Source organism: Tenrec ecaudatus, chromosome 1 (genome assembly GCF_050624435.1).
Source record: "Tenrec ecaudatus isolate mTenEca1 chromosome 1, mTenEca1.hap1, whole genome shotgun sequence".
Taxonomy (NCBI): domain Eukaryota; kingdom Metazoa; phylum Chordata; class Mammalia; order Afrosoricida; family Tenrecidae; genus Tenrec; species Tenrec ecaudatus.
Window position 1 is genome coordinate 238270161 of NC_134530.1, and position 24521 is coordinate 238294681.

Below are 24521 nucleotides of genomic sequence, written 5' to 3' on the forward strand. Positions count from 1 at the left end.
TTTCAACCAAATGTGAGTTTTAAAAGTGGCTTTTAACACACTGGGCAAAATATATTTAACTCTCTTGAGATGATGGACGTGAGCACATTTCCCAGGCCCGAGGGGAAAGAGCCGTTAAATCTCAAGCACTAGGGCTTTTTTGAGCCAATTGTCAAGGATCAAGAAGAAAAGCAATTGAATGAAATAGGCACTAGACCCACACTTGCTGCTCTCTTCCTCAGGAGCCTGCCACTGTGGAAGGGGACAGGGAAAATAACCTCTTACCAGAAAAAAGCCTGCATTCTCAATTAACCGTGTTAGCGCTTCTGTGGTCCACTCTATTTTAAAAGGAGCCAGGCCAAAAATGATGCGTGGTTTATACTCAGTGCTCACTAGAGGATGGGAAGGACTACTAAGGAATTGTTAGCTCACATAAGATCTTTTTCTTTTTAATACCTGCCACTTGCTGATCAGCAGAGCCACTCAATATGCAGAGTCTGTTTCTAACTTTATACATTTGAACTTCACTCTACTAAGGCACCCCTCATTTGTTCACCTTCCCAAAATTTATTAAGTAGCTGAGGGTTGCATGCTAGGTTTTGTAAAACTGCAAGGACATTTTATTCAGTTTTGTCTCAGAGGGAAGATGGTACCAAGCAGTAAGTAGATCTAGAGAGGTTTTTGTTTCGTGTTTATATCCTAGTATCTTAAAATGTCCAGAATCATTATACCAATGCTCGCTAGAGAATGCACTGTTCCTACTTGTGCCCCGACATCGCTAATATAAAGCTACCTCACACAAGGACGAAAGGGCTTCAAAGAGTTCATGGAAATATTCTTCTACCTTTAATTCCACTTGCCCATGAACTTTCTGACGCTTTGTCTTATCTGCCTAGCCCCAGAAGACATTGGAGCTTTGGTTTCTTAATAAAAAATAACACCTTTACAGTTTACAAGTCCTATTACATTAGTTTTTTTTACAGATATTATTACATTCTATATTATTCTTATATTATGGACTCGGGTAAGAGTCCTGATGGTGCAGTGGTTAAAGCACTCAGGCAAAAACCATCCCCACTGTCAGCAATTCAGCCTGCCAGCTGCTCTGCCAGAGACAAAAGGCAACTGTCTGCTAGGGGAGAGGGGCAGCCTTGGAAACTCACCCTATGAGCAGTTCTACTCCTCATTATGAGGCAGAGGAGGTAACTGAAGTTCAAAGGGGTGGTTCTACAAGATCACACAGGGTCATGAAAGTTCCCCAAGGTCATGAATCTGGTACAACTGACCCTGATTTCTGTTCTCTGCACTCAACTGGATGCGGCTGTACCAGAGTTACATCAGTAACGAAGGGAAGGAATGGTTGGCTTCTACAGTACATTTTTCAGAAGCGGCTGTAACTAAGATGGACCTGGGCAAAAGGGCCAGTTTTCCAGAGAATAACCTGACATGGTGTGTGATGTTCCAAATGATGAAAGTGTTGCTGCTGCTGACGTGAGGCGCCGCTGAATCAGCTGCAACTCGTGGCGACTCTATAGACAACCGAACAAACACTGCTCAGTCCTGCGCCATCTCAAAAGCGCACAGTCAGGCCCACTGGTGCCTGCACGGAGTCCATCCATCTCCGTGATCGACATTCTCTTTCTTACTGACCCTTCATTTACCAAGCGTGACTGGTTTCCCCTATCAACTTGTCCAGGAGAACGAGCCTCATTAGCCGTCCTTGCTTGTAAGGAGCACGTGCGCTGTATTTCTCCCATGACAGACGTAGGTTGTTCTGGCAGTCCAGAGTACTTTTCAATATTTTTTCATCAACACCATGATGCTAATGTATCGATTCTTCTGCCATCTTCCTTATTCATTGGTCAACTTTTGCATGGAGGCAAATGAAAACATCATGGTTGAGTCAGTCACACCTTAGTTGTTGTTGTTTTTTTTCACTAAATACTTTTATTGGGGGCTCTTACATCTCTTATCACAATCCATACATCCATCGTGTCAGGCGCATTTGCACGTATGCGGCCATTATTTGCAAAGCATTTTCTTTCTACTTGAGCCCTTGATAACAGCTTGTTTCCCCCTACCTCCATCCCCCACCCTGCCTCATGAACCCTTGATAAGTTATAGATTATTATTTTCATATCTCATATGGTCCTCTGTCGCCCTTAACCTTTTCCATTGTTTGTGCCCCTGGGAGGGGGTTATATGCCCTTGCTCTTCCACACTTTAAAAAGAAGTCTTGTACAGCTGATTAACCCAATGCAATTATGATTTGAATTCTTGACTGCTTCTCCCATGAACACTGACTATGGATCCAAGCAAGATGAAATACATGACAGTTTTAATTTTTTCTGTATTTATCATGATGTTGTCCTACTGGTCATGAGGCTCTTGGTCTTCTTCACAAAGTGGTAATCCATGCTGAAGGTGACAGTCCTTGATTTCCATCAGCAAGTGCTTCAAGCAGAATGTTAAAATTGACAATGCTAGAAAACGCAAAGCGTAATCCATGCCGAAGGAAGAACCAGCACATGAAATGGAAAGACCATGGAGTGTCTACTGGCAAGGATCCAGAATTTAATGAAATCAATGAAATCTGTACTTTATTTTGTAGACCAAGGAAACGCCCAAAGAGAAAACCTGAACTCAATGGATCATGCTAGTGTTTGAGGTGAAAAGTGTCGCGTGGCCCTGGGCAGTTAGGAAGAATGGTGGTTCAAAGCCTCCCAGCTGGGTCATGAAAGGAAGAGCTTGCCATCTTCTTCGTGGCTTAAAGATTAGAGGCAACAAACCCCAACAGAGCATTTCTACCATGTGTGAGGTCACCATCATTGAAAATGGAATCTAGGGTCCTGTGGAGGTGAAGTACGTGAAGCAACAAGAAGAGCTAAACGGCACGAAGAAATCAGAGGATGAAGAAATACAGATCACATTATTGTCTGAAAAAAATGTTTTTGGTTTTTTTGTTTTCATAAAAGTAGGTAGAATTCTCTAGCAATTCCCTAGAACTATGGTTAAGAACACAGAAAAAACAAACAAACATTTCAGCTTAGATGAATTCAGATCCAACAGGAAAGATTAGGGGAAAGGCGGGTAGGAAAACAAATTATGACTCAGTGAACAGATTCAACTAGTGACTGCCAAGTTTGTCATACTGAGATGCTTGCATGGTGATGCTGGAAGCTACACCATCCGTATTTCAAATACCACTAAGATCACCCTCAGTGACCTGGTTTCAGAGAAGCTTCCAAACCCAGAACAATGACTTTTTTCACTGAAAACATCTTTTCCAACATACACAGTGACGGTACACACGGACCTCCCCAGAGAGAATATACATGACTCAAAATGACTCTATCGATGGAGAGGATGGAGAAGACTCAACATCATTGGCCCAAATAAGGCCACAAAGAGGCTAGCTCGATTCCTCATGTAAATTCTGATTGAGGCTTGAATAAAATTAAAACAGTCAATAAGAGCCAAGGTAAGACCCTGAGTACAGCTCCTCTGAATTTCAAGAACACCTTCAGAATGAATCGATACTTCTTACACTAATGACAGGAGACCTGCCTACCTGTGAGATGACATCAGGAACATCCCTACACGAAGGAAGCCAAAGGCCATTAAAAAGACAGGAAAAGAAGCAAATACAAAAGTATTTAAGAAGAGACTCTTCTGCCTCTTTTGTTCAAACAAATGGAGGTTATTGTGAAGGAAAGGAGCTGGATAGAAAATAGTAAAGGGCAGTTATAAAGAGAAATTAAAATTATTAAAAGTGCAAATGCCTAGAGTTAGAAAGCGAAAAAGGAAGAACTCAGAAAACCTCAAGCTAAAAGAATTAAAGAAAAAATTCAAGCCTCAAGTTGAAAGTTAAAGGGTTTCCTGGCTCAAACTGAATGATGTTAGAAGCATCGTGGAAGGGATAGAGTCGCTATACCAAAAATAACTGGTCGATGCCCAGTCATTTGAAGAGGTAACATATGATCAGCAACTGATGCTCCCAATGGAAGAAAATCTAAGCTGCAGTGAAGGTGTTACCAAACAAGGCTCCCGGATTGACTGAATTCCAACTGAACTGCTTCAGCAAGCTGATACTCAATGGAAGCACTCATTTGTCTCTGCCAAGAAATTTGGAAGACCACTACCTGGCCAATCAGTGGAAGGAGAGTCATATGTGTGGCCTTTCCAAAGAAAGATGACTCAACAGGATGCAGAAACTAATGATCACACGCAAGTAAAATTTTGCTGAAGCTCAAATTCGAGCCAGTTTCCAAAGAGAATATGGCATGAAATATATCATTGCTGAAACAGATGGACTGAGAATATTAGATTTTTAATTATTTTATTGACTATGCAAAGGTATTCAATTTTTTAATTTATAACCAACCACGGGTAACACTGAAAAGAATGGGAATTCGGAAACACTTCATTGGGTTCATGCAGAATCTGGAAACGGACCACGAAGCATCTGTTTGAACACAATAAGGGACACTGTGTGGTTTGAGGTCGGGAAAGGTGTGTGGATGACTGGTACATGGAAAATAGATTCTCTCGAGGCACAATAAGCAGCTTAACAGAAAGGAAAAAAACAGGCGAAAGAAATAAATTTTTAAAAACAATGTACAGTAATCAGACTATATCTGGCTGTGCTCCTGATTAATTATGTAAATTACTTATCATCTTCAAAACTAACTGTCCCCTCAGAAGGGTGAGAATGATACATCTGTTCTCTTCCACAAAACCGATCATTTCCCTGCAATGAGACAACTTAGATATTATAGCTATTGTTACTTCATTACATTACTCAGTGAGAAAAACCCCAAACACCTAAATAATTGACTTTGTAAAATTAATCAATATTCATAAATAATCATAGAAATACCACCAAAATCTATTATGAGCCTTATAAGACACAGATAAACATTTTAATCTATTTTAAAGGAGAATGATTAGATTTACTTTTATATTAAATGTAACAGGAAAAACAAATTATAAAATGTAAATTGAATAAATGATTAGTTTTACAGTTTATAGCTAGCTAAATTTATTAAAACTTCTGATTTGTTCATGCAGAAATTAATTTAGCCAGTCCAGATAAATAGCATATTGATATAAAAGAATACACATATATAAACTCAAATATTAACAAGGTTACAGCTTTTAAAAAAAGTACCATCTTTATGTGAGCCTGTAATCAATGCTAGATACTTGACAATGAAATATCTGTTTTCTTTATTATGTAGTTAGACCCTAACGTGAATTCTATTCCGGTTATTTTGGCTATCAAAATTACATTTTGTAGCTCCTGAATCAAACATCGTGTCTTACGTACAAGGGGACTTTAGAACGTTCACGGCAAAAGGAATTAGAAGCTAACAGACTTATTCCACGAGCGTGTTGAACTCTGTTCCTGTCCACAATCTCACAACATCGCTAACGAGCGCCAGCAAGTCACAGGGGTAACATCGTTGCATAACTGACAGAATCCACTCTGAACATCTATTTTACACACTGGTTGGGGTAACTTTTAAAACAGCTTCATACCAAGCCACAGGACCTTTTCACTGCAAAGACTTTTTTATCCCCTGCAAATCAAAATGAAGAGTTATTCTCTCCTTCCTGTTCACATGATATACACTGTCTGTGGTCACGTTGGTTTTGCACCTGTCTTCCCATTTCACAATGAAGCCCAGTTAGGTAGCCTTCCTCCAACTACCTCCACTTTCCTATCACAGAACATGTGAAAATGACGGAGCAGGGTGGAGAGGGGGAAGCGATGACAAGGATCTACATATAACCTCCTCCCTGGGGAACAGACAACAGAAAAGTGGGTGAAGGGAGAGGTCAGACAGTGTTAAGATATGACAAAATAATTTAGAAATTATCAAGGGTTCATGAGGAAGTGGGGAGTGAGGGGGGGAATGAGGAGCTGATGCCAGGGGCTTAGGTGGAGAGCAAATGTTTTGAGAATGATGAGGGTAATGAATGTATAAATGTGCTTTATACAATTGATGTATGTATGGATTGTGTTAGAGTTGTATGAGCCCCCAGTAAAATGATAAAAAATAAATTGAGAACTTAATATCAATGATAGAAGTAAAAGTAAAAAGAATAGGAAATGCTCATGTATTTTATGCCAAATTTTTAAAAAGAAATCAATGACTACTTTCCAAAATAGTGTGTATGTGTGTGTGTGTAAGAGAGAGAAACCAATCTGATTTCACATACCTAAGACACATAAAAAGAACAATCAGAAAATGTGTTATCAACAGTCTTAAATTGCATACTGCAAAATTAATATAGAGTACTTATCAATATAAGACACAGAAAGAATACAGCTAATTTGCTCTTATAGTAATACCATGAATGGGTTACTGTCATCAACAATAAAATATAAGCAGTTACCCATTATTAGCACTCTTATCTGATCCTAAGTCAAAGGGGTATTTCCTCTCCTTTGTACAAATGCTTTGATGAAAGGTGGCTCAACCCTCTCTACCCCTCTGTCTCTGTCTTTGATTCTGTCTCTCCCTTCACAGCTCCTTTTGATTCAAAAGTGGATCTCTGGCGAGGGCCACCTTACAGCCTCTTAAGTGCTTGTTTTATGAATCTGGCCCTTACTCAAGAAGTTACATTGAAACGTCTTCTTTTACTCTCTCCCTGAAAAGAACTTACTGGAGTGCATTTAAGTTCAAGTTCAAGGGTATTAATGTGTACAAAGGAGAGTGGAAAAGGTGCTAGGTTATAGATTTTAACTTCTTAACTGGAAAACTGACTCAAAATAGATTTTCTAATTTACAATGAATCAAAAGAGAAAACATTAGACCATAGCAAAAGTGGCACGGATGTATCAAAAAGCAAATGAATAAACATTTGAGGAGATTTATTATTAGAAATTGCAATAAATTTTTGGAAAGATGAATTGATTTTAGTTAAAAGGTATAACTGACAATTTATTGGGCGGGAAGATGCATTATTTTCCAATTGTTATCCATCTACAGTAAAACTGATTTGTGTCCTATTGTATTTTATGGAAAAGGGGAGTGCAACTTTCAGTGATTTAGATTAAATGTATTAATCATAACCAGGCACTGTGAACTATATATCTACTATTAAAGAAGATTTTTGACATTTAATTCTGTAGCAATATTTTGGCTCTGTACCTCTCTTCCTAAATCCAATTCCTGCTACAGTTGGCAGATTTCTCCCTTTTAATTTTATGAGGCTTAAAGTAGCATTTAACCACCCATGCGGTAAATAATGCGGGATTAGAAATATTTAGTGTTTTGTTTCCCTTTCAAGAGTGGTAATCCATCAAGTCCAAAAATGTTCCGTAAAATTTTCCTATATTTTTGGCAATCTCTAATATATGGTATCATAAAAACTATAAAATTAAATAAAATGCATTATACAGCCAGAATAGATCTGCTTTTCTAAGGAACTCTGTTAGCCTACAATGGCAGGTAAAACCTTTTTTGACCCCAAACCATGGAATTCTTATTGGAAAACAAAATAAAAGAGATTAAAAATGGTACTTGATTAAAATCTTTTAATATTATTCTCTCAGGTACAGAGTCTTATTGAATGTGGAAATAATTTCTAAGTAGTTTGACTACATAGATCTCCAAGAAAAAGGATTTGAGGAATCGCTGACTACAATAATGACCAAAAAGCTAGATGAGCTATGTACTGGGAAAATTGCTCAATAAACGTAAAAATAAATCACAAGTTTAATACATCAAATGTATATATTTATCTCCAACAAATAAAGTTAACTTTTATGTATTCTCATATAATTGAGACACAAGGCAAAAACTGTACTAATATATTTACCTAATGCTGAATAATTACGAAACATTTTTAACAATTTCATATTTAACATGAGCTTAAAAAAATAACAACTACAATAAAGAGCACATTTCTATTGAATCAAAATAGGGCCCAGAAAGAAGCAAAACATAAATCCCACTTTAACCCTTTCACTTCAGGAAAACGCTTATATGTTATTAATGAACCTAAGTCATTACAATAGTCACAGTGTAACTGTAGGTGGTACTTTGAGATACATCAAAATAACATAGGAAGCTGCCACACGAGGAAGTATTTATACTTAATCTAGATATAAAGCAAATGGTTCCGATATGAGTAGGGCCTCTCATTCACTCAGAGACAGTGATGCCATACATTCTAGCATATATTTTTCATACAAATTCCTGTTTCAATTAACTTGACAGGAAGTCTGTAATTATGATTTTTATAAAAATAAGTTTATACCCTCATAGTATCTAAACTAAATTAAGGCTCAGCTACGAGAAGATAGCCTAAGGCGCGCGTGTGTGTATGTGTGCATGTGCGCGTGTGTGTTCTAACAGCACCGTCTTTAGATACAAGGCGCCTAGCTCTGCCTTGCCCACCCCTCACAGCACTGCAAGGTACACTGGTTGGAGGGAGAGCAGAGAACACCCCAGCAGTCAGCTATTCCGCCGGCATCTTTGAAGTGAAGGCCTTTCAATGATCCTATGACGGGTTGAGGGAATTGGGTGACTGTGAGATTGACATCCTTTGGTCTTTCCTAAAAGCAGTCAATTCTGAAAGCATGGTATGGCCGAAAATTTTGAGAAGCTCTATGAGGTCGGATAATCTAGTGAGGTGTGATATTAATAAATAAGAACAAGTCTAAGTCAGAATGATGCCTAGGATTATTTACTGTAGATACTCGAGAATAAGCCGCCCAAATATCAGCTGAGGCACCTAATTTTACCACAAAAACTGCATTGAAAATGTGCTGAAACACTCAGCTTATACACGAGTATATACGGTCCTTGTATATGATTTATAACAATTTAAAAGGGTAGATACAGAATTCAACAGGAAAGAACTTCTGAATCTTTCCTCAAAACTCAATCAATTTTTGAAGTGGGCAATTTTTTTCACTGACAAGAAACTTAGTAAGTTTCCTGTCTCAGTCTTTCGAAAGTTAACCTTCAAAAAAAGCAAAATTACCTGAACTTGAGTGTAAAGGAGGGTGAAGGGAAAGGTATTTACGGTGAGAGGGAGGACAGCAAAATTGGTGGAGGAAGGGGAAGAAAGTAGTATCAACTGAAATTAGGATTAAGTATAATTTTGGAAAAGTTTACTTTATGAAATAATTGGGAGTCAAAAGAGTGAGCTCTCATCTTTCTTTGTATAGCGAAATCTTTAAGAACCACTGCTTATGGGTCTAGAAAATGGGGACTACACCAATATGCATATTACAAGATATATGGAGGGTATTAATGTTCACTACAAAAAAAAGTACTAAGTCATATTCAAATGTTAATTATCGCATATACTCAAGTATAAGCTGACCCGAGTATCAGCCAAGGCACCTAATTTTACCACAAAAAATTGCATTAAAATGTGCTGAAAAACTCGGCTAATACATGAGTATATACAGTAGTATCTTGAATCTGATAAGATATGAAGAACTTTTAGCTTTTAGGTAACAGAATAATTGACCTTCCAATAAGTTTGTGAAAGAAAAGATTTAAATGTTAGCAAACCAAATTCATTCACTACCATCAAACCGATTCTGACAGGGCAAGGATGAGCAGGGTAGCCCGGCCCCCGTGGGTTTCCAAAACTGTACTTCTTTACGGGAGTAGAAGTCCTGCTTGCTCCTTCTTCCATAGAGCAGCTGGTGATTTTGAACTGCTGGCCTTGTGGTTAAAATATATTATATAGCCACTATGTCACCAGGGCGCGAGTATTTAGTAAATTAAATGAGTACCAAAGCCTGGGAGAAAAACAAAAACAGCGTTGGGGTGAGCGCAAGAAGAAAGTTTAGAGGATGGAGAGAAAATTCATTTCCATAATGAAACACTATTTCACTGTAAAATAAAGTTTAAAAGATACAACCAATTCAATAGCCTTTACTGAATCAACAGAACAATGACTTTCCCTCGGTACTCATAAAGTGACCGATATATCTTATTGAGATATTGTTTCAGTGGACCAGCAAACTGTGAGGTATTTTTTTAGAATATTAAGTGGCAGTATGTATGTTATTCCGGAAGGAGAAGCTATGCAGCTGGGTGGTTCAGTCCTAGGGCTCTGTATCACTAGGCCAGAGCTAAAATCCTAACAATCACTGAGCCCACAAACCAGTCAGTAGACTCCTTTGTCCCTCAGTTCCCCAATCTATAAAATGGAAACAAAAATAGTATTTACCTCATTAGGCTTTGTGTGAGCATCAAATTAATTTAACTCGATGAAAAGATAAGTATACTACCTGACAAGTAGTAAATGTCCACTAATTGTTAGACACTGTTAATTACGGAAAATTAAATGTTTTGCTCTATAATAATAGTTACACAAAATAAAAACTGAAAAATAAAATCTCATTTAGGAAAACAAAAGAATGAAGAGTTCTAAGTATAATTTTATATTATCACAAGCATATTGCTAAAGTATAAAAAAGCAAGAAAAAGAGCAGCAGATGTCTTATTTGTACAAATATCACTATACAATGCCCTATTTGTATAGGAGAAGTTAACTCTAGGGTGACAGGGAGACAACTTTTAACTGAATGTTTAATACATTTTTCAATCTATCAAACTATCCTTAACATGGACTTCCTAATAAACATAACACAATGGCCATTTCCATCGATTCTCTCCCAATGAGAGTTTAAATAACTTTATAAGGACCAAAACAATAGCACGTTAAATTTTGAACGCCCTGTTCCCAGAAAGCAGTGGTTGATAGCAGATGCCCAAAGTTCATTTCCACATGGACTACGCCTCCGGGGAATTCCCTCTCGCTAACTGTCCAGGCACAGGAATAGCCTTGCTCTGGACAAAGAGCACTGCCAAGTGGATCATGGCTGACGGAGTTAGGTTAAAACAGAATCCCTTATCATTGGCTCTCCCTTTGACACACGTTAAATTTATTCTACTTTCAATATCTTCTGCTTTCTTTTCAGTGGAGGTTTTTCTGTTTTGTCATTGTGGATCAGTTTGTTTGCTTGATGCTTGCTTTTGTCTTGTGTTTTTCTGTAAAGGAAATCCAGGTTGGGTAAATCTATAGTCCTAGCAACTGCATTAATAATTACCCGGGGGCATGGCAAGGGAGTTGGGAGAGCTAACAACAAATTCTACAAGAAAGAGGAAAATGTGGTAAAACTCATGGTGGTGATTCTTGCACAATGCTTCTTGATATGATTGAATTATGTATGAGTTACATATCAATAAAACTATTTAGAAATCAGTACACGAGATTTGCCATCAAAATCAGACATATAGAAATGAAAAAGATACAAGAGCTTACAGCTCAGCTTGGTCAAAGTGCCAAGGAGCTAGAAATAGAAATGGTGGCAATGGAAACCAACCGAGGAAAGAAAGGAGCAGACCCCGGAAGGCCAGGGATTAGAGGCCCCAGATACCTAGCAGACAGTCTTTTAAAAGAAAATAAAAGTTGATGCCCAGTGGGCTCACCATCCGCGGGCTCACCAGTCATCGACCTTCGCTTCTTCCTAGGGTCACTGAGTTGGAATCACTGGACTGGATTGGGTGGACAGGGAGTGAGGGGTGGAAGACAATGATAACACACTAAAACTAAAATGTTAATTTAACAGAAAGAGAAATTACAGACGAGCACTGCTTTTAGAATAAGCCGCAATAGTCTTCAATTGTGTAACTGGCTGGATTCGTCATTTATAAATCAAAGATCATCCCAAGGTTCCTTTAAATGGGAAGGAAGAAAGAAAAGCATTACATCCCCAGCGCTGTCACTCCATGGAAGTATATTTTTACCGACCACTTAATGCAGTTAAGACTTCTTTATGGGCTTATCCAGAAAAGAGACTTTAGAAAGAGACATCATCATTTTAAAATATGGCCTAGATATTTCCTTGGGCAAATTCCTCGATCTCTTTGAATCATACATTTCTAACAGGCAAACAACCCCTAGTCTAGATTAAAACACAGGGTCACTATAAATCAAAACTAAATCAATGCAGTGGCTTAGGGGATATATGTACCATATACTCAAATATATATATATATATATATATACACACACACACACACACACACATATATATATATACCATATACTCAAGTATAAGGCGACCCGGATAGCCACCAAGGCACCTAATTTTACAATAAAAACAGCATTAAAAAAGTGCTGAAAAACTCAGTTTACATTCGAGTATATACACTGTGTGTGTGTGTGTGTGTGTGTGTGTGTGTGTGTGTGTGCATGGTTTTGTATACATATTGCACATCCTTTACAAATTTTAGGTTCCCTTTCTCTCCATCCTTCCCTGGTATGACAGTAGGTTATGAGTTGGGCAGCTAACCACAAAGTCAGCAGTTCGAGTCCACCAGTTGCTCAACAGTAGAAAGATGACACGTTCTGTTCCTGTAGACATTTATAACCTGAGAAAAATCAAGCGGACTGTTCTACTGTCTTATAAGGTCATTTTGAGTAGGAATGGACTTGATGGGTTTAATTGTGGTTAAGGTTCTTAAAGACATGCCTTATTCATTTGGATCCTCGGCTACTTGCCCAATGATGGATGGCAATTAAGCAAGACATCACGTTACTGAATCAAACATTATTTATTCAACTAACATTTTTAATAACTCTTACAATATTTTTATGGAACAGAAAATGAGAAGAGTCAATCCAGGGATATAAGGAGACTTAGTGGTGCTGCCATGTAAGCGATGGACTACTAGACAAGAAGTCTGTGGCTCAAGCCCACCTAGTGGCTCCCAGAGAGAAAGATGAGGCTGTCTGTTCCAGTACAGATTTAATATTTTAGAGCTTCACAGAACTGACTTCGTGGCTATGGGTTCGGTTTTGTTGCTTGTTCTGGGATCAAGAATACAGGACTTTGTTTTGTCATCATGCTGCTGGTTCATGATTAAGCACTCATCTGTTAAGCAAAAGGTCAATGGTTCAAAACCACTATCTGTTCCATGGGATAAAGATGTGACAGTCTGCTTCTATAAAAATTTGGGTGAGAAAAATAAAATTTTAAATAAATTAAATATAGATTTAGGTGAGACAGAATCACAGAAAGAATGACTTGGATACTGGCAGAGCAAACCAATGACTGTATCCTTACTATTCACTGATCCTGACTTGTGGTAACTTATTGACTTCCCCAATAAAACCCCCTTCAATTGTGGGGAAAAAAATGTTTTTACAACCTGGGAAACCCTATGGGACAGTTCTATTCTGTCCAACAATGTCGCTGCGTAGGACTCAACAAGAGAATAATGGGTCAGGAATCAAGGATATATGCATACAAAATAAAATGAAATGAAATTTGATTCATGATTGTTTAGTGTTATTGATAGTAATTCCTAGACTAAATATTCCAAAATAGTACAAATGTGAAAAGGCCAAAAGAAGTCAAGCATCATAGTAAATGTTACTACCTACATATAATGACAGTACTCTAATAAGCCAAATTCCTACAAGTGCAGAACTGTATTGACCTGGAAAACAACAACAAAGTAACCCTATTTTATTGGCTGACGTGCCTGTGGGTATGTATTTCTGGTGTGTCAATATCTAGCATGGCAGGCAGTAAATGGCTGGTTGGTACTTGCTAATAAAAAGACAGGTAACCCTTTCCACTTGCATGTCTATTCTTAATGATTCTTCAGCTGCTCATGGTGACCTCCCGTTGCAGAATCTGTGGGTGATGTCAGAACAGAAAGGGCTTTGTTAAATATTATTTGGAACTGTTCTACCCATCGCGGATCCTGAACTTTTCTGATATTATATACCTGACATATCTGAATGCAAATTAGGATACTGAGTTTTATAGACCATCAGAATAACTCTATCATCAAATATAAGGCAGGAATTTAAATTTTTTAAAATGGAGGTGAAGCTTCTTAGATGGTCAAATATGTGCAGCATTTCTGTTTCCCTGATTTTGATGAAGGAAAATCATGGGGACTCAGGCAACGCCCCACCATTTTAAAGGGTGACAAGGAAAGGGTGTCTGAGGCTTCCTCTGTGAGGTCAACTGAGTACCAATCTGCAGTTTTAATTTCTCAAAGAAAGAGCATCTCAGAACATATTTCAAAGGTTTTTTAGGCTACACGAGAAAAAAGTTTTTAATAAAAATCTTAAACAATTAAAAAAAAAGAAAACCACAATCTATTTTTGCATAGTGGTTACACATTGGGTTGTGAACTACAAAGTCAACAGTGTGAAACCACCAGCCGCTCCACAGGAGAAAGATGAGGCTTTCTAGTCTCAGAGTTATAATCTCAGAAACCTATCGGGGCAGCTCCACCCCCTACTATAGGGTTGCTATGAGCAGGAATCAACGTGATGATACTGAGTCAGAGTTTTTAGGAGAATCGGTAAAATAATCAGATCCTAACCAATCTTGAAATAAGCCAACTCTTTAGTGTGGCACCTGTTAATAGAGAGACTGGTTACACTGCACAGCAAACAGCTAGGAGAGAAGAAAAATCAACTGGTGACGTGACAACCAAAGGGAAATTCTCACAGCATTACATTTCAGAATAGACATCATAACTAAATCTAAGGGAGAAATCCTAAACATGACGTGTTTAGTATTTGTAAGCTTTTATCTAACAATAAACAGAAGCAAAGCACGAGTGGGGGTTTTTAGGTGCCATCAAGTCAGTCCCAAGCCAGACTGACCGTGTGCACAACAGAAGCAAGCCCTCCCTGGTCCTGTGCCACCCACAGCTGGTCCTAAGCTGGAGCCCACTGCTGCAGCCACGGTGTCAATCCATCTCCTTGTCCTTCTCCAGAGACTGGGCTCTCCTGACATCATGTCCAAAATCTTTGAGCTCAAGTTTCACCAAAAGCACTAGTAGTGAATACTTCAACAAGAATGGGCTTCTGCCATTTGCAGACTGACTATAATGACTTTGGCTAATCTCCTCAGGTATCAGAGAGATGTCTAAACCCTATTCCAAGTTCTTAAATGAACAGGCATGCACAATCTCCCCTCTTCTGTTCTCGAGTTTTGAAGAGAGCAACGCGGACAACTGGCCTGGCTGAGGATGAACATTATTCCATTCTGCAAATTGTGTTTTTGCTAATCATCTTTATATGCTATCAATCTTTATCACAGAACCACACTTTATTTCCTCAATGGCCATTTTCATTTACTCGTTTATTTCTACTCACTAAAATGTACCACATACACTCGTGTATATCGCACTTACTCACTAAAAAGTACCGCATATACAGGTTTTTCACACTTTTAATGCAGTGTTTGTTGTAAAATTAGGTGCCGCGGCTGATATTCGGGTTGGCTTATACTCAAGTACATATGGTAGCACTACGGGTCCTGTGGATCTTGTTTCCCCCGGTAACTTCCAAGGCCTACCGCAGCATTTGGCGTTTCGTATGGACTCAATAAATATTTGCTCAATTAAAACCTGCAACCCAGGATATTATATTGGGTTTCAGTTCAGCTTGTGAATTCTACCTTCTAGGGAAGTAGGTATGGAGTTTAGACTCCTGATAGAGCCTCAGACTTTAGTTTGATGCCATATTCTATCCACCCAATGCATCCTTCATTCTGTCAGTAGGGTCTTCCCCACCCCACTTCCCAAGATTACATGGTAAGGTGCACAGAAATCCCCACACATTGATCAGTGACCTAACTCCCGCCCATCTTTGCTACATCAGCCTACTGCACATCATTCTACACAAGCACACACACATTTTCAGTACCACTGAACTCAAAGTTCTCTAGAGAGCATCTACTGTTTCAAACGGAAGTCTGCACAGGCATTTCCATTTGCCAAGCAGTAACTCCAACCCATCGGTGAGCTCCAATTCAAAATGATACTACTCTAGATTTCTGAGAGATTCCATGAGAAAGAGGAGAGACTTGGGAGATACACACAGAAGGTATCAACACTGCTAGACTGAGTCCCAACATGACAGCTAAACAGGCACCTAGTCTGACGGGCTGGAAGGGTGGTGAGGGCTCACGAGGGCATTCGAGGACAACAAGTAGAAACAGAGGGCAAATACGGGAGCCGAGAAGTGGGTAGACATCGGTAAACAGCAAGAAGTTACTAAAAGCTACCTAAGAAACGGGAAGAACAGGAAGGGAGGATTGGGGGTCCCATGATGTCACCACTGAGAACAATAAACAATTTAATTATCACTTTTATTATGACACTCATCTTGATTTTACTTGCAATTCAAGACAGCAAAGAATGCATCTGGATAGAAGGAGGCTTCAAAGCGTTTGTAGAATAATGGAATTGAGAAATAATGGAGTTTTCCCACTAACTTTTCAAAGTTTTCCTTGCATTTCAAAACCAGGCATGAACACTATTTTATGAAAAGAATGGTATCTATTTATCAGCTACATGACAGCAGAAGAAAGAGCCTGCCAGGTTGTGTTACTGTTGGCTTACTAAAAGAAAAATATGAAATGCTTATGTTATAAATGTTAGCCTACCTTAAAGAGACTCACTAAGAATAAATGGATCGAAATACATACATATTACTTAGAAAAGGAGCACAAAGGAAGCACCATTACAAGTGTTAATATCATTAACATCATTTTGTAAGGTTCCGAATTTCATAGGCCTCACAAACCCAGATGACAAACACATGTGATCAAGCCAATCTAGTATCAAATTATCAGCCAGGCAAAATCACATGTGCTTAATATATTCAGGTGGCAGTGAGGTGCAAAATGGCAAATTTTAGTTACACTTAAATGACAGAAGTGAACCTCTACTTACAAGATTTTCCCTAAGGATTAAAAATAAATAATTACAGAGAAAATATAAGCATTCATACACTTGTTAAATTATGACTGAATATAATATTATATCTGTAAATATCTGTGCTTTCAAAAATGCGATGTCATAAGAATACCAGTATTACATTGTTTTAATAGAATTTAATAAGCATTACTATATTCAGTTTCAACAAATATAGGCAAATTTATGATACTAAGAATACAGCTTGGATTGATGATATCAAAATAGAAAGCTTATATCAAACGAAAGGCATTATTGAAATGTCTTTCATGTAAAAAACACTTAATATAATTCTATTAAGTAACTTTCCCATGACCCAAAATTTGCTTCTATTTCTAAATAAGCTTTAAAAACAAAAGCATCTATTTTTAACATGAAATTTAGATCCCAAACAGACCTCAAGGTTAAATAAAAACTATTTTTCAACTAATACAGTACGATAAGAATATATATGATACAGTCCTTACCAGAACATCATTTAAAATATATTATTTTGTGCTTTGTGAAAAAACCCAAAATGCTTTAAGAATTTATATTAAAAAAAACAATCACTGCTCTCAGATTATAAGAGTTCATGAATTCCAGTGAACATGCGTTAGCATGTGGTAAAATGACAGATGAGGTCATAGGCTATATGCTTTGTTTTGCTTCCCAGTTATTTAAGATTTGGCTTCCATCATAAAAATTCTCCTTTACCTTAGACTAGTGTGAGAAGAGTTTACTTTGTTCACTTATTTAAGCCAACCCCGATTATAACATTCACTGCACTGTCCAAGCTTATATACCTCACACCGAGCGTTCTTCCTTCCTCCCTAGCTTTTCCAACAAGGAAGAGGTGAGGAGCAAAACACACATGGAATTTCTGTGAATTCTTACAGCAATGATTACCATTATCAAGATGCCAGTCAAGAAACCCTGGTCTTCTATAGCTTCATAGAACTGAACCAAGATGTAGGACGATATATTATCATGTTCATAGCTACTGATGAATACAATATATATACTTATTTGTACATAACATGATTTAAATTAAGCATCAATATTTACACTTTTCCCACATATTTGAAGTTGATGGAAATGTGTTTTTCAAAAGTCAACCGAAAAAGATTTCTTTTCTGTGGTAAAATACTGCCAGCAGCAGCCACAGCTGCAACAACTACAGCCTCCACACTTGCTCGCGTTCCCAGCGCACGAAACACCTGCTCATTTCCTCCCAGTCTTCACAGCTGACCTGTTCAAGCAAAATCCTACCATGCCTATACACAAGTTTTATGTAAACACTTACACTGGATTTAAGATTGGACAACTGGAAAGCGATGCTTTATGTAGGGTTACACGGTAAGCACTGTCTCCCACCACGACGACTCTCGGATCGTGATTCTAAACTCTGCTTTACACATGGTTTCTAATAACATGGGGGTTTTATCTGAATATTTACCAGTGCCAGGATAGGCTTTGGAGGTTAACTGTTATATGCTTGCTATATTCCATTAAGTTATTATTTACTTAATTCCAAGGTCTGCAGTTTAAGACCACTAGCCATTCCCCATGGGAGGAAGATGAGGCTGTCAGCCTCCCAGAGATTTACAATTTCAGAAACCCTAATTAGGGACTCTGTGAGTCAGAATTGACTTGAGAGAAGTGGGTTTGGTTGGTTTGGTTTTATTTCCCTAAATATGGAGCATATGAAAGGGTGCTCAGCTGGGCTCCAATAAATGTGTGTTTCACTCGGAAGGGCCGTCAGTCCTCTGAACAGTTCATCTTCAGAACGCTGCAATTGCACCTCACAAACACGGACAAAATCAGTTTTTAAAATCTGCTCAACTTGGAACAAAACCTCCTCAACAGTATGGGTTCTTTTACAAATGAATTACATTAAAGGGATGGGATCAAGGACGAAATAGTAGCATGTATTTTCAGTCTGTCATCAAATTGTAGGCTAAAGTTCATGCAAAACTATTCTTCACAGACTACATTAAAAACAGGGACATCTCCAATATGAATGAAGTACAGCAAACATACAAAAGTTGTATATTACGAAGGCATTTTAAATATTAAATAGAAGGGAAAATTGTACAAGATAATTATAAAACATAAAGAGTATGTCCTAAAGGCTAAAATTGTTTTACCCATGATACCACTGTTCTCTAAATTGAAAGTATCTCTTTAATTTAGCTAATGAAAATTTACTTAGTATGTACTATGTGCCAGAGATGGTTCCGGGCCCATGATGTATTCGTGAACTCATTTAATCCTGACAACACTCTGCAAAGGATGAATTGTTTCTATTTGAGAAGGGAAAACAAGGCTCAAAGTTATAATTACAAGTAAAAAGGTAGTAGAGCCAGCATGTTGAAACCACAAGGTCTGATGTTAAAATCTGCCTTTATTTATTTATTAATTATTTTTTTATTACAATATGGCACGGGGTCTCTGTATAAAGTTAATCCAATTGATCAATTCCAAGTTCTTTCCCATACAAACTTCACATTAATGTTTACGTGAAAGAGTCTCTGTCATTTCCTTTAAAGATACTACATGATCATATGTGTTTAGTCATCACTCATTTGCTTAAGAACTTGTTCCCATTCTGTTTAATGTGTTACTGCTATGAGTGTTTGACTTTGTTTGGAATATTAAACTCTCTTTAAAGCGCTCTGGCTTTTCAGCGTGAACGTCTAAGCTAATTAAGTTCATTTCTTATTACCAGATGTTCTAGGTGTTATTTAAAGATGACTGTCTTGTGAGCATATACGTTTCAAAACTAGATTTACACACACACACACACACACACACACACACACAACAGAATGAACAAGAACTCAGCGTAGGAAATTAGAAAAATACCAGTACAAATTTGAACTCTTACCTTTCTTGCCCAAGTCAGATATTTTATTGAAAAGAAAATTACAGTAATTAAAAATCTACACAAGGACAATTCAAGATTAAAAAAACAATGCAAAAAAACCTGAAGGAATCCATTGTCTTTAGTAAAATTTTGAATGTAAGAAACAGAGACCAGGAAAACAGTTTATGGCCTTAATATACTAAAGTTCCATGATAAACATACATATATAGTATATCTCCATGAAGTGAAACTTAATCACCTTTTTACAATTTAGAGAAGGCAGCGTTTACTATGGTTAAGCCATGTATCATCAATACCACGAGGCTAGACTATCAGTTGTAATGGCGTCTACAAAATACCACAGAGAGTGCAATAAGCCTAGAAAATGGACTACAAATCCCAGCTATGCTCAAGCAAGCAGTGAACCCAAAATAAAAATAGGTAAAATTGAACCAAGAACTAGACAGCATTCATCTAGATTCATGATTGACAAGATAAAGCTCACAGGCCAAGGTTTAAAGTGACTTATTCATATCTAAAACATGATCGTTATACAAAATAAAAGCATTTCTGTAATTCAGAAAGAAAAAATTCATGAATTCCCACACCAAAGAACAAGGCGCACAATAGCTTAGTCACAGTTACCAAACAACACCTTACCATGGCCTTTACGATCTCAATTTAAATATGCGATGGTAAAGAGACTTAAAGTCACACTTTATCATTCTGTAAACTCTCTAGTCGAAAAAGGATGCCTAACGGGGGAGCTGTTATCAATATCAACTCAATACATTTGCTGAATTCTTTCAGAGTGTAATAGTTTTAGATAAAGGGAATGTCAACTTCAAATTTATTTTCCAATGATCATATTTAAGTTGACCATTAAATGTTGCATTAGCAATCTAGAGAATAGAAAAATATATGTACTCAATCAGTTTTAATCAATGATCCGAACTTAATAAATGTTCCTCATCCTACCATCACCGTTTTTCAGAACTCAATGGCCAGCAGGTCGAATCAAGTGTCCTACAGTTCTTCCTGCTTACTGAAAAGGACCTTAGGAAGGTGTTTTAGACACGTACAGTGGCACCTCTGGCTGGCCACGCTAAGAGAATTCAAACAGCTCTTACTTTAAACTCCTACAGGATTGAAGGTCACACAGCAGCTGGTAAGCTACTAGCTTTCCTGTGAGTTCATTAAGGTCAGAGTAAAATTCATAATTTTTTAATTGGCTTCATGTATCAGACAAAGCAGGTAGTTTGAAAAGGAAAAGTATATGATTCTGGTACTGTGGACTAGTTATCACTAGGGGCAGTTTAAAATAATTTTCATTAGTACAATGTAAACTATACCATACAGTACAGTGGGTTTGCAATACAGAGCAAATTATCCATATAGGAAGCAAACTAAATAAAATACAAACGTTAGTACAGATTACTAACCTTACTTACTACTCATTTTAGCCCTTGTTAAAATACCCTGAGTAAAATGCAAATATTTCAAATAACACTGGTTATATAAAACTCCTCTAAAAAATGAACTGTCACTGTTGATGCATTACATTTATTAGTTACAACAAGACAATGTGAAAACATTATAAACATTAAGGAATACTTAAGTTTTTAATTTTCTAACTTTTGGCAGCATTTTGGCAAAGCAGTAATAATACATAAATGGATTCAAGTATAAAAATGTTTTAAGCATAAGAGGGAGAAATATATAAAATTTACAGCAGTTTCTACCTGCCCTGGGTCAACCTAGATACCTAGATAGCCTCCCGACCCAGGTCCGCTTCCCAAAACAGGAAGAATACCAGTCCTCCAGCCCAAACAGCCCCATCTTTCCATCAAAGAGGCTCTCACTTCAATGATATTCCTCCAGGGAAGAGGACAGGAGCCAGGTTCCCTCGAATGCCATTCCCCAGATGTTCAAAACGTAACTAATTTATTAGCATTAGAAGATTTGGTTTATAGGGGAATCTCACTGGTCCAGTTTGTAGCCTACAAAAAAATGGATTATTTTTAAGTATAACTTAGCATATGAAAAAAGGATGAGGATGTGGCTTTTTATTCCATAGAAATGGAAACATTTCCAAACAGACAATTTAGTTTAAAGCATGCCTACCATTGAAGTTGGGGTCCCTCCAGATTTTTTAATATTCTTTGAAGGCATTCCATGAAGGCGACTAAGTCTAGCTTGGAACCCTGAAAAAAAGAAATCACGGAACTCAATTTAGGAGATTCTGGTGGCGCTGTCAGCTAAGTGTTGGGCTGATCACTACGAGGTCCTCAGTTCAAACCCGCAAGACACTCAAGAGGAGAAAGAAGAGGCTGTCTGCTCCCGGAGAGATGTATGTGTTTAGAATCAACACAATGGCAGTGGGGCTTTTTGTGATGATAGCTGGAGCATGTAAGATGACCCAGTTAATGTGAAATTAAAATTTAATATGAAGAGACACACCAGGACTATTAGTATTGAAAACAGAAAAGCTCACAGTAGCTCTGAAGCACCCAGCCCATCGCTATCCTTTGTTCAAGCCCTAGGCTATTATCTAGGACCTTTCTTCTCTCCCACTTCTCCTGCCTACTATTTCAACATCCCCCACCCCCCAGGGGCCTAGCAAGAAAAAGCAAATTAATTTTGTTAATAATCTAAGAGCATGTCCCAGCTGAGTTAAGTGTCCAACAAGGAGGTACTTAGCATCCTGTGTGTAGAGCCATTAGTTCTCATTCTAGTCGGTCCTTTCTTTCAAGGGACCCTCCCGGGTACAGCAGTTAGACCCTGGTACCCACCACCTGGGCCGTGCTACTGACCTCTTCTGCCAGGATGTGACATCAGGGGGAAAGACCCAGTCAAGATCCTGTCAAAGACAGGATCCGGGACATTTTTGTCTAGCTCGGTAGGGTCTTCCTTCTCCCACCAGGGTATGACACCCGTGATTCCACAGGCTCCGCCGGATTCCTTCTCGTAGAACCAGTCACTCTGCTCATCATCACCTGTCAAATACAACCAAGCCCCAAAGATTCAGGTTTCACACCCCAAAAATACATCACGAGAGCTGTCAATTTAGCAAATAATAGTACAGGGCATAAGTTAAATTTTAATTTCAGATAGAAAACAAGCAGTCTTAATACAAATATGTCCCAAATACTTGTATCCGATGTTCAGGTAAGTGTTACCAACGATTGACATACTTACACTGAAAAAGATTTACTTATCTGCAATTCAAATCAGGCCCCCTGGATTTCACCTGGAAATACTATATAACAAAACTGCGACAGAGAAGACTGTCTTTCTTATGCACCACTGCTTCCCCTCAGAAATCCTTTTAAACAATAGGACAAGCACTGCCAGCAACATACAAAGTGCTAAGTTTCAGAACTGGCTATAAAGTGGGAAATAATAATAACAACAGTAGAGAAATCCCTTTAAGTGACTACACTCTCCACATTATCAAAAAGAAAAAAAAGCCTTGATCTCCTGCCGGGAATTAAAAGGTATAACACCCTGGAACCTGTTCTTTGCAGCTGATAATGGTACATAATTAGCTTAATTTCATGATTTGTATGGAATGTAAAAGGGGAAACAATCATGAACAGATGTGACTAAATGAAATTAATCTGATTAAGTTCGTTAAGAAATAGTTTTGAAAAAGTTGACTTCAAATGAAATGTGACAGTTGCAGGGCTTATGAAGAAACTACGAAAAACCAGTTACTGTGAAAGCGCCATACATCCAGGAAGTTTGGATTTTTGGAAGCATCCAGAATGTAACCACTGAGTAGAGATCAACTTAGGGTTCTGTCTGAAAAGTCCCCAAGGAGTGAGTTTACAATCCTTTGTTTGTTGATGTCATTGTTTTTAAAGAAATGTAGTGTAAGACAAAAAATGCAGGCAGCAACAGAAGACTTAAGAATCAGAAAGAGTGATATGAAACAGGGTCAGAGACACATGGTCTTCTCGATGACTCTTAAGATCCATGAAAAGTCTGTTTCCTAAGGGGGCCATCCCAACTGCCATAAACTTTCCATTTTTATTTCCAAAATCTCTTACTGAAAGTAGTTTACAAGACCACAGAAAAGTTCCTTAAGCTTTGATTAAAATGACTTTATGGAAACAGCAATACTTTAAATGAAAATAAAATGATTATTAATGAGCATTCATTTCATTTAAAGCATTTGGAATACCAATTGTCATAAGCCTATTCCAATTGAGGGCTAAGAAATTAATTACAAACTAAAATGAAAAAATAAAAACAATCTCCGGAATTTTAATAGCAATACTCTGAGTAAGAGCCATATTAAAATTCCAAGAATCAAATTTAAGCATAAGAAAACGAGGTTGTCACTGCCCTAGATCATAATTCCTACTGAGGCAATGCTGCTCTGGTTCGAGGAGGTCCTTTATGTTACTATGAACCGGAAGATCAACTTGCTGCTAAGACCCTAATGTCTGCTGTCAGACAAACCAATCAGAACCCCAGCATTTTGTCACACTGAGAAGTAACTTCACCTCTAACACCATGGGTTTCTTTGTTTAAAAAAAAAGGAGGAGTGTGGGGAAATCTCGGAGTTGTTTTACGAAACAAGAAATTAAAGTTAATGGAAGACAAGGCAAGCATGTAGCCAAGGGGAAATGCAGGGTAGGGCACAATATAGGAGCTAACATTATTCTAAGACCACTGCTTTGCAAAGGCTGATCAAAAGGTTACTGTTTTACCAGATGTTTTCATTTTACCTCATAACCTAACCCAGCACCCTCAGAAATACCACCTTATGTAGATATCTACATTTAAAGGTCCACTTAGGGCCTGGTGATGTAGTGGGTTATGCTTTGGGCTGCTAACCACAAGGTCAGCATTTCAAAACCACCTAGCTACTCAAAGGGAAGAAACAGGCTTTCTACTCCTATAAAGAGTTA

General features: G+C 37.9%; 1 protein-coding gene across 3 annotated transcripts in view; it reads right to left on the minus strand.

Annotated features, from left to right (window-relative positions):
* The window catches only part of GPATCH2 (G-patch domain containing 2), a 181386-nt gene that overhangs the window by 136397 nt on the left and 20468 nt on the right, over positions 1-24521 (minus strand). For 2 of the 3 annotated variants that reach the window (XM_075530380.1, XM_075530374.1), the window contains exons 4-5: positions 22416-22598; positions 21727-21806 (exon numbers count right to left, since the gene is read on the minus strand). In XM_075530380.1, coding sequence (XP_075386495.1) covers positions 21727-21806; positions 22416-22598 — 263 coding nt within the window. Of the gene's footprint in view, positions 1-19695; positions 21603-21726; positions 21807-22415; positions 22599-24521 lie in introns of those variants that run through there. The other variant, XM_075530389.1, reaches the window with a different exon arrangement.